The following is an 11,907-nucleotide window of genomic DNA, read 5'->3' as shown; positions in this document are numbered from 1 at the left end:
ACGGAGGCGGCTGGTACAGACTCCCAGCACGTCATCCGGCTCAGACGCTGCTGTTCACTCACATTCACATTATTATCATCTACAATAAGAGATCTCAGTCTCAGGGGCATGAAAACACGACTGTAACCCGCTCGGAGTTTTCATTATAAACAACAAAACAGCTTCACTGTGTGTTGACTATGGTGGGTCTGCGCAATGCACTGAATAATTTCCTAAAAATAATCAAATCAAATCATCACTGCTGCTAGGAATATTTTTTTATTTCCAGTAAGTTCAGCAAATAAACAGAAATTGTGCACTAAAAATCTTATATTTATGTATGTCTATAGAGAGCGTGTGAACTTGTTTACACTTAGAAAATCCTCTAAACACTGACTGGGGTGCTCAAATCTTTGCATATCACTATATGTATATAAATGTTACACCTCATAATATATATAATCATAATAGTAACCAACATAATTAAATAGCGTTGATGCAGTAAGTAGTGATTTTGTGTGTCAGTGAGTTTGTGTTTCCTGTCTTCTGTAACTGTATTGATTATCCAGCACCTGCTTTATCTGATCAATACTTCATGATGACAGATCAGGAGCTGCGGATGGAGCTTTATAAATCTGTGTTGCTGCAGGAGAAAACAAGAAGCAAACTTTGCTCTACAACCCAGCTCACAAAATATCAACTACATTTCTGAAAAATTAACACTTTATATTATTTCTATATATTCACTTCAGTGTATTTATAATAGTGATCTTGCCCAGATAAACCATTTTAAACAGTTAGACTGACATGCCTTGTTTGCTCAGTCCTGCCTACACAGTCTTGTGCCAAAGTTTGTGAGCCCCTTGCCAAATTTTATGTTGTTGATTTACTGAGTGTGGATAAGTAAGCACATCTACAGAGACACATCTGTACATTTTAATACACAATTACTGTTTATTGGCTGAATTTAACACATTGGGGAGAAAATAAAATATAACGTGGCATTTAAATTTTTTCCAACATGTTAAATTCAATAAACAGTTATTGTGTATTAAAGTGTCCAGTCCTAGATTTTGTGGTCACTCCTCTCAGTGGCCATTCAGTTATATAAGAGGTTCAATTAACTAGTAGTTATCATAAAACCAAGGATGGGAATCTGGATTCGAAATTTAATTTAGTCAAAACCTTTTGTTCTGTGTTCAAAAACACACAGTGAAGAAAGGTGGCCGGAGCGCCCCCTGCTGTTTGACCAATTGAGCCGAACTGAATCAAATCGATTGGTGAAATATGAGATTTCAAGATTCATTGAATCGCTCCCTAAATAATCACAACCTAATCAAATCTATAATCATCAATGCCGTTGAAATGTGGTCTCTTCCTGTATCAGGAAGTGGAGTCTGCTCGGTTTCTTCACTGGAGCTCCTGGCCTTTGAACTGCTGTTTCCCTCATCCCTCCACAGGCTTTGCTGAATGTTCCTCACTGAAGATCAGTTTTACCAGTTCAGTGTGCTGAAGGCTGACCTAAGAGCAGTGAGGATGAGGAAGAGGGGGAGTGTGACTGGGCAGGTGGTGAACAGGGGGGCGCTGGAGAGCAGGCGGGCATGTTTGGAGGCGTAAACATGGCTATAAGTGCGGTGGATGTGTCTGAAGTTGTTCTGCAGAAGAGCTGCAGGCTCTGCTCCCTCCTCTGTAGAGTAAATCCCGCTGACAAATGGCTCAAACTGAGAGAGGAACACAAACAGAACCACAGCAGATCGTCAGTGACCTCCTGATGAAGCACGCTGACTTTACAGGATTCATTTAATCGCCACAGACCAAAGATGTGGAAGAAATCAACGATGTTTAAAATTTCACACATATTTTACTACTTAAAGTCTATTTACCAATAACACCGCACAACATGTTTATCACTATCTAGTTCAAACAAAGAAGTGTTTTCTGGACAGCTCCATCATTGATTCTACAGGTTAGCTGAGAGGATAACATAGCTAACAAGTAAACGAACCTCAGGGCTGACCAGTTAGCTATGGTGCTAATGTAGGTAACAAATGAATGAAGCTTGTTGCCCACCAGTTAACTGCTAGGCTAATGTAGCAAAAAAGTGAAGAGGCCTTCATGAACTCAATTCAGAGTGTAAGATGAGGGTAAAAGCTCATTTCTGCAGCACTTTGGCCTGGAAGGTCTCCAGTTTGACATGCCCACTGTAGCTCATTAGGTTAGCTACAAAGCCCATGTAGCTTACAAGTAAAGACAGCGTGTCTACCAGCTGTGAGAAGGCTAATGTAGCTATCAAATATTGTAAGCATACACCTCACCAATTAGCATTGCACACACTCCCCGCAAATTGTGTTCAAATCCAGTTCTCTGTTCCACCTTAAGTGGTTCAGCAGTTATATTTTAGTGCCTGAGGTGCCATATTTAACTGCTGTACCATTTAAGGTTCCATGGAAAATACCAGTAAGAACCTGGCGAACAGGATGTCAACTTCATCGACATGTTTGAGGCAATTCTGTAATGATGAGCACAATGCTAAAATGTTAATTGGTTCAGTATAAGCTTCCATTACTTTTTAGATACATTAGCCTCATACGGCCAGTGCTAAAACTAAAGAAGCAAATTTCATACACAAAACACACCGAGCTGATCACCTAAGTTTTTTATTTCTTTTTATAGAGCGTTCCATTATTATTCTAGCAAATCCAGTTCTTGAATCCAGATTCCACTCCTGGATTCTGTGATCAGTGGTAGGTATGACTCATTGTGATGCCAACATTGCCAGCAACCCCTTGTGGCTATTTCTCCAAAGGAACAGAGTCAGATATTTTTAATTAAAGTAAATTAACTGTGTTAAATGATCTTGAACTCTTTTGTATGTGTTAAATGTTGTTGAGCTGCTAGTGAGCAATGAAGGATGAAAAGGGTGAGAACCCCTTTTGTGAAGAAAACCTGACAGTAAAAGAAAGCCGCTCTGACACTAAACCACAGGGTTAACAGTTCAATCATATTTTCATCTTCAGTAATAAGACTCATATTCTGCTGTGATATTGCATTTATTGCTAGTTGTTTTGCTTTGACAGTGGCAAAATGACAGTTTAATAAATGTTCCAGTGTTTTTTAATGTGTTAGAAAAATTCCTTACTGGAGAAACGATTGAGACTGAAAATGACCTCAGCCAGCACAGGGCACTATTCTGTACTTTGCTTCTATATTGCTGCCTCAGTATTTCTTTCATGTTTTTCAAGTGTTTTAAGGGTTTTAAGGGTGATTTTTTAGGTGATTCAAGTGAGGATACTGGTGTCTACCTGTGCCCAGGAGATGGAGATGGGCATCTCATAAATGGTCCACAGCACAGCATGTGAGCAGGGGGGTGTGGTCAGGCTGCCATGGTAGCGGTAATACTGAGACAAGTTAGCCTGGGGCAGCAGAGTCAGCAGGGGGAATGGCCGGATGGACTTCTCCTGACCTGGAGGTGGACAGAGAGAACGGATCAGAACCTTCTTCTGGACACCAGATTTTCACTGACCAGTAATGACTACTGAAAACCTGACCAACCATCTCAGATCTGACAAATATTTTCAGGAAATAATATCACTGTGTCCAGTCGAGAGTGTGTAAAATTACAGGCTTGTATCTTCATTTGTTTCTGAGATACAGAGGATTTTAAAAAGTGGGTGTGGCCTTGAATCTTGCCATAAAGTGCCCAAACAATGGACGTCTGAATTTTACACACTTTTCTGAATGATAAAACACTTCTTATGTGTAGAGCAGTTTAGCCAGGTCTATTCAGCCTACCGACTCACACTGGTTTAATAGTGTTTTGGCACAGACAGCCAAATAGAACAGAGCTCATTTACATTTAATGGTCTTAAAGGTACAACCCCAATTCCAATGAAGTTGGGACGTTGTGTAAAACATAAATAAAAACAGAATATGATGATTTGCAAATCCGTTTCAACCTATATTCAATTGAATACACTATAAAGACAAGATATTTAATGTTCAAACGGATAAACTTTATTGTTTTTTGCAAATATTCACTCATTTTGAATTTGATGCCTGCAACACGTTCCAAAGAAGTTGGGACAGGGGCATGTTTACCACTGTGTTACATCACCTTTCCTTTTAACAACAGTCAATAAGCGTTTGGGAACTGAGGACACCAATTGTTGAAGCTTTGTATGTGGAATTCTTTCTCATTCTTGCTTGATCTTCAACTTCAGTTGCTCAACAGTCCGGGGTCTCAGTTGTCGTATTTTGCACTTCATAATGCTCCACACATTTTCAATGGGAGACAAGTCTGGACTGCAGGCAGGCCAGTCTAGTACCCGCACTCTTTTACTACAAAGTCACGCTGTTGTAACACATGCAGAATGGGCACTAACACACCCCCATACCATCAGAGATGTTGGCTTTTGAACTTTGCGCTGATAACAATCCGAACAGTCCTTTTCCTCTTTGGCCCGGAGGACACAACATACATGATTTCCAAAAACAATCTGAAATGTGGACTCGTCAGACCACAGGACACTTTTCCACTTTGTGTCAGTCCATCTCAGATGAGCTCAGGCCCAGAGAAGCCAGCGGCGTTTCTGGGTGTTGTTGATATATGGCTTTTGCTTTGCATGGCAGAGTTTTAACTTGCACTTGTAGATGGAGCAACAAACTATGTTCACTGACAGTGGTTTTCTGAAGAGTTCCTGAGCCCATGTGGTAATATCCGTTACAGAATGATGTTGGTTTTTAATGCAGTGCTGCCTGAGGGACAGAAGGTCACGGGCATTCAATGTTGGTTTTCTGCCTTGCCGCTTACTTGCAGAGATTTCTCCAGATTCTCTGAATCTTTTGGTGATATTATGGACTGTAGATGATGAAACCCCTAAATTCCTTGCAATTGAGAAACGTTGTTCTTAAACTGTTGGACTATTTGCTCACACAGTTGTTCACAAAGTGGTGAACCTCACCCCATCCTTGCTTGTGAACGAACCTTTCAGGAATGCTCCCTTTATACCCAATCACAACATTCACCTGTTTCCAATTAACCTGTTCACCTGTGGAATGTTCCAAACAGATGTTTTTTGAGCATTCCTCAACTTTCCCAGCCTTTTGTTGCCCCTGTCCGAACTTCTTTGGAATGTGTTGCAGGCATCAAATTCAAAATGAGTGAATATTTGCAAAAAATAAAGCTTATCCATTTATCCATTTAACATGAAGATGCTAAGATTTTCGTTGGGAGTGACAAGGATGGACAAGATTAGAAATGAGCAGATCAGAGGGACAGTGAAGGTGGAGCAGTTTGGAGATAAAGCCAGAGAGGCCAGGTTAAGATGGTTTGGACATGTGTTGAGGAGGAATAGTGGATATATTGGGCAAAGAATGTTGGAGATGGAGCTGCCGGGTAGAAGGAGAAGAGGTAGACCTCAGAGAAGGTTTATGGATGTAGTGAAGGTGGACATGGAGATGGTTGGTGTAAAAGTAGAGGAGGCAGTGGATAGGGCAAGATGGAGGCAGATGATCCGCTGTGGTGACCCTTAAAGGGAGCAGCCGAAAGAAGAAGCATACAGCTTATCCATTTGAACATTAAATATCTTGTCTTTGCAGTGTATACAATTGAATATAGGTTGAAAAGGATATGCAAATCATCATATTCTGTTTTTATTTATATTTTACACAACGTCCCAACTTCAATGGAATTGGGGTTGTATAATAACATACACAGTTTGTTTAAATGTAAGGGAAAAGGAAGAATATGAGATGAATTGTGCAGGATTTATTTCTAAAATCTGTTGAATTGAGGAGGATTTAGTAACAAACCTCTATATGTGATGAAGGGCAGTGCGCTGGAGATCGGCTGGAAGTTCTCGTTGTCCATGTAGCTCAGCTGCAGTCAGACACGTGAATAAATAAACTGAGCTGTAAAATCTCAGAAGAGCTCAAACTATCAGACTTTAACATGTATTTACATCAATGAAGATGGCAAGTACAGCAAGGCCGGTTGGGTCATCCAGAGCAGCGGTCAGATTCGGGTGAGAGGATTTAATACTGACGATATGCATCTGTAAGAGAAGAGTTCCAACTAATTACGCACAATAATTCTAATGAAATGATAATGAATAATAACAACAATAACAAAAAGTGATTATGATAATAAATAACAATACATTAGCATGCATCAGAAAGCCACCAGGGGAACCATTGCAGCTAAGTCGTATTTGGTGTCCTAAGAAGTTTGCTTCTTTAGTTCTAGCACTGGAGCTACAATGCTAGTGTAGCTAATAAGCAATGGAAGCTTATACCAAGCAAATAGCATAATGCTAACCGCATGACAATCATTACACACTATTTAGACATGATATGCTATATGATGACTGCTATCTATAAACACAGACCAAATTAAAGTTTCAAGGAGACTGTGTTCTAAGGTACTTCATGTTTATAGATAAGAGTGAGTTATACAATATCAGAATTCACATAAAATTTATTAGAGATACTGAAAAACTCCACATACTTTGAGACCATTGATGATTTAGTCATGATGCTAATTGGTCAGGTATAGGCTTCAATTACTCGCAACGTTTCCTTTATAGCTTCCTTTATAGCTACTAAGGAAGCAATGTCTTGGCTAACTGACTAAAGGGGAAAATGGGAGTAGAGAACCTGGACTATCAGATGTCCTCAGTTTGGGCCACCTCTACAATTATACAACATCGCTAATTGTTGCTAGCACCCCTTGGAGATTTCTAATAGCATGTTAGTTCTAAGCAAATGCTAGTGCAAAAGACTGTTAAACATGGCATATAAAAATGTAAGGCTTTCAGTTCAGCTCCTGACGTCCTAACCAATGGGAGAGCAGCATGGCTGCATCTGCCTAGATACCACAGAGAGAAAAATCCTGATTGGATAATTTTCTGTTGGGTGTTTCAAGATTTTAAACCCTACATCTCCGCTCAAAATTGAATGAAAGTATTACTACTTATTAGTACTTACAGCATTTAAATGCAAGAAGACTGATTATTTTATTCCACAGAAACAAACTAAATATTATAAACTGTTATTTTTTAGATTGTGGAAATCATTAAAACCTTCTCCGAACAACCTGAGTGTTCCACACTGGGTCAGAGTTAAGGTCAGGTTATGGTGATGAGAAGTTTAGGGTTAGGACCATCTCAGACCTCCATGGGGAAGCGCTGCAGGAGGAGTGTGTGTTCGGAGCCGTTGGTGGACGCGCTGCCCCAGTGGAAATGCAGCTGGACTGTCCGATACAATCCAGGAAGACCACCACCGCTCACTGATAGCCCACCGCCCACCTCCAACACAACTACACACACATACACATTGTTAATGTACTCAAAATACTCCAAAACATACTCAGCTTAAAAAACTGCTTAAGTGCTAAGTAACTTAAAGAGCATCATTCATGCTCCCTCTGTGTACGAAAAAGAACAGGTCCATTTTAAACTATGTGACTGTCACTGCTCTCATACTTCCATGCTTCCTTTACGATGGCATGGATGTTAAGCTGTAAATCCAGTAGAGGGTAGTGCAGAGTCAGAAGCTTCTGACAGCGACAAACATGGCTATGGTTTAGGAAGCCGCAATAAATAATGTACCAACTATGAAAGAGTAGAAAGAGGCAAGGCTGTAGACTGTGGTGTCTGTGAGGTCATTAAATACGTTGTGACGTGTGTACAGAGAGTTCTTTACACTTATATTACCAACAAGAGAAACTGGTGACGTGTCTCACATGGACTATTAGCTACACTGCGCCCCGCCCCCACGCCTTCTAGTGGTACTGCTCCACTTCGTCCTTCTCAGCATGCTTTCAGAGAACGATATATGTAACAATATATATACACATCCATACAAATATGGATGAAAAGAACGCAGAGTACAGAGAGGAGCTCTGTCCATATCCATATTTAATGTTGAGCATAAATAATGCTGAGCATAAATAAATAAACTGATAACATCTGACAAAAACCTCACAAATAGTTTGTAGTGTTTGGCTCAGTAAAGCCTAAAAAACATGATTTTTCAAGTTGTTCTGTTTGCTGCGCTTGCACACATCTCCACAGTGAGGGGGAGCTTTCCATGACCAGCAAGCTGATTGGCTCTTTTTAATGGCTTTTTCCACAAACAGACACCATGTTGAGCATTATGAGCTTTCCTGTTCAGATTTCAACCAGTGACCTTTTCTTCCTATATAATTTCTCTGGTGTTATTTTTGGCAGAAAATGCTTTAAATTAATGGTGGTTTTCTGGATGTTTAAAGACAGACAGTTCATGACGTTTGATCAGAACAAAAAGGGAATACATTAGGCACGTATCTCAGATCAGGTTATTAGACTGCTCTGAAGCTTGATAAATTCAACTTTTCTACAGAACCACAGAGTTCTCTTCTGTGTCAGTGTTTGAAACCAGGATTCAACATGGCGGTTCACAGAATACTGCAGCTCGAAGCAATTTTCTTCACTTTGATACAGTCAGCTAGCCCTGTTAGTCTTTTTGCAAACACTTCTAGCATAGTTAGCAGTAGAAAAGCGGCAAAACCAGCTAGTGTTACGGTTTTGTACTAGTGTGAATATTCCAGTTACAGCACTTCTTACATCACTTTACATCACTTTCAGAAGAAAATAAATGAATAGTAATTCATTCAATTACTGGGCTAGGGTAGTTAGCCAACACTAGTAGCCTGTTTAAGGCTAGTAAGGCCTAGTTGCAAAAGTCACAGGTGCTATATCTCTTTGTCTAACAACTAGTTATGCAACAACAGCGGGGCGAGTCATAGGCTGGAGGTTAGGGAACCAGCCCTGTAACAAGAAGGTCGTTGGTTTGATCCCCTCCGCTGACGGTCCATGACTGAAGTACCCTTGAGCAAGGCACCTAACCCCCCAATTGCTCCCCAGGTGCCGTGAATAGGGCCCCCTAGAGTGTGTGTTCACTAGTGTGCATGCATGTGGGTGTTTCACTGCATGGATGAGTACAAAATAAACTCTATGCCAACCTTCTCTTTTTGGACCTTTGGTCTAAAATGTAACACAAACTGTGCTGAGTGATGAACAGTCAAGCAGAACAGAAGCAGAACCAGCACAAACCAAAATAGAGAATCAGGAGCTGAACATTAAAATGACTAAAATGAGGAGAAAGTAGAAATCACTCTCTAAAATCCTGCAGCAGAAATAACAGCACAGTGTTGGTGTTGTTTCCACAAGTGTGTCCTGAGGTGGCAAGTAAACTGACCCGAGTGGCCCTGGTTGGTCAGTCTCCACTGGCCTTTAGGAGTGCTGTTGAATCCGGAGAGCTGTAGCTCATCCAGCTGGGCATCTCTGACCTGCTGCCAGCCGAGGTCAATTGGGGAGTGATGAGCATCCAGCAGGGGGTGACAGGACGGAAACATGTCCCCCCATGCGTATGGGTCTAACAAATACAACAAAGAACTCATTTACGGCATAAATTAATAAACAATCAGAATATAAATGACATCATTAATTAGTTCATACTCACCACACTGACCATCATCATAACAGAAATCTGACCCAAAAATCAGAGAAAATACACATTACCACAGTAAAACATCAGAAACCTCCATAAAATCTGATCTTTAAACACTTAAACATGTAAAGACTTCACTCAGAACTGCATAGACACCAAAAAATTCATACTAGATACTGAAAAACTCATAGTAGGTACTGAAAATTTCCAATCAGATACCAAATAATTAATCCCAGAAACAGAATAATTCAAATTAGAAAAAAAATGTATTGAATAATTCATCCTAGGTACCAAATCATTTGTAGTAGATCCTGAATAATTTATATTGAATGTTGAATAAATCATATTTGGAACTGAAATACTTTTAGAAAAAAGTTAATTATTCATAGAAAACATTGAATAATTCAAAGTGGATACTGAAAAATTCCTCTACTGATTCATTTATTGATACTGAAGCATTGAGTTGAATAACCTAATAGTAAGTCTACAGTTTCAGAGGTTAAGAGTGAAAATCCTGACTGTGGTTAGTACAAATGTGGTTGGTAAATTTTGATTAAAATAAAATAACCAATATATTATCTTTAAAAATAAAACAATATAAAATAAGACTAAAAAAGACAAAATAAAACAAATATAAAAAATGAAAATAAAAAACAAAGGAAAATAAAGATAAAAAAGCAAACAAATCAAATGAGTGAAAATGAAAGGAATAAAAAATATAAATAAGAGAAATAAAAAACTAAAAGAGAAATAAAAATAAACAAAACAGTGTGATGTGACTCACCATCGTAAGTAAGAGTGAGTGTGAGGATGGTCTGGAGCATAACCAGCAGCAGCAGCAGCAGCAGCATGATCTCTTGGTGTAAGTGACCCTGCTGGACTGACCCGTGGGTTTAAATAGAGCTCCTGACCCCTGCAGGACGTCCGGCTTGCCGCCTGCTCCCACTGAGCTCATCACCAACACAAGCGGCATTTATAACTGCAGGGACAAAGATGTACACGTGAACAGTGACCACCAGCCTGTGAGTGCCGACCACTTAGTGGACCAGAACAGAAGAAATGAGCTGTGAATGATTCAGTATGAATTATTCAGTACCCACTAGGAATTATTCATTAATAACTAGGAATTCTTCAGCATCTACTATGATATATTCATCAGCTACTATTTATTGTTCTGTGTCTATTACGAATAATTCAGCATTCATGAATAATTTAGTGTCCACTATGAATTATTTAGTATCTACTATAAATTATGTAACTACTATGAATGATTCAAAATATACTATGAATTATTCAGCATCTACTATTAATTATCCATTAGCTATGATGAATTCAATATCCAATATTAATTGTTCAGTATTTATTATGAATTATTAAGTATCTACTATGAATTTTTCAGTAATGAATATAAATTACAGTCGATGCTGAATAATTGATTCGTTTTGTGAATGTGGTTCTACTGAAACAGGCTGATGTTAGAAGTTAATTTATCTGTGTGTAATCCCACAGTGTGTGTGGGCTCTCTGGTTTCTCTGGGTTTGTTTAAAGTGTTTCTTTGTGTCTTGCTGGGGGTTTCCCTCTGACTCATGCAGAGTTCAGGTGGATGGATTTCCCGGCACTCAGATGAGTTTCCGGCGGCCCCTTAAGCTCCGACTGTTGGAGCGTAATCTAACCTGGCCGGGTTTAATCTGCATCCGGAAACTGAAACACTCTGAGATGTAGTGGACACAGAGTGACCATTCAGGACCAGATGATTGCAGTCCGGTCTCTCTGATATTCCCCCTGCTGGACCTTTAACACTTCACCATGCTGGAGTAAAGGAATCAGGAGAAGCAACGAGGCTGAAACTGGATTCATGTTTGGATTTTCCTTCCACCTTAAATGATACAGCAGCACCGTTCACAGCAACTGAAGTACGTTCAGTTCCTTTTAGAGCCTCTCAGTTTAAAATAAAATGATAAAGCTCCGCTGAGAGGAACAAAATAAACACAAGAGTGAAATTAAGCACAAAAAAGAGAATTAGGGACTAATCAGTAATGACTAAAATAGAATGAATTACTGTATTTACTAATATACCCAAGAAAAAGTAAGAGCATTGACATTTAAAAACACTCAGAAAACAAAACTCTGCTCCCAAACAAATACAACCCACTTCAGTGTTCTCCCCAAAGCCCCACCCCAAATAAGCTAAAGCCCCTCCCTTCAGTGTTTCCTTCAAGGCCCTGCATGCTAATAAACTAAGTCCCTCCCTCGCTCACTGACAGTCTATTACATAAGCTAGTTAGCTGGTGAGCATCAACATCCTGTTTCAACTGCAGTTCGAACTGAATCTGCTGCTAAATAATGACCTGCCCAACAGCTACAGAGCGAGTCTTCAGATCTCACAGTCACTGTCTCTTCGGGGTATTATTGCGTTCATTTTCTCTGCTTTAATTTCTT

At 39.6% G+C, this 11,907-nt stretch overlaps 1 protein-coding gene across 2 annotated transcripts; it reads right to left on the bottom strand.

Annotated features, from left to right (window-relative positions):
• Nucleotides 1-242: 242 nt before the first annotated feature.
• car15 (carbonic anhydrase 15) lies at nt 243-10,401 on the bottom strand. 2 transcript variants are annotated; one of them, XM_017693572.2, is made up of 8 exons: nt 10,253-10,401; nt 9,481-9,507; nt 9,217-9,393; nt 7,149-7,294; nt 5,940-6,032; nt 5,791-5,857; nt 3,282-3,442; nt 243-1,700 (listed from the first exon to the last, which is right to left on the bottom strand). In XM_017693572.2, the coding sequence occupies exons 1-8, from the start codon at nt 10,317-10,319 to the stop codon at nt 1,473-1,475; spliced, it is 966 nt and encodes a 321-aa protein (XP_017549061.1). In that variant the 5' UTR covers nt 10,320-10,401; the 3' UTR covers nt 243-1,472. The 2 variants fall into 2 exon arrangements, with proteins under 2 accessions (XP_017549061.1, XP_037402942.1); XM_037547045.1 differs by having other exon boundaries at nt 5,961-6,032.
• Nucleotides 10,402-11,907: the final 1,506 nt, after the last annotated feature.

The sequence above is a fragment of the Pygocentrus nattereri genome, chromosome 18 (genome assembly GCF_015220715.1).
Source record: "Pygocentrus nattereri isolate fPygNat1 chromosome 18, fPygNat1.pri, whole genome shotgun sequence".
Taxonomy (NCBI): Eukaryota; Metazoa; Chordata; class Actinopteri; order Characiformes; family Serrasalmidae; genus Pygocentrus; species Pygocentrus nattereri.
Note: the sequence above shows the minus strand (reverse complement) of the source record. Positions and strands in the feature narration are given on the sequence as shown.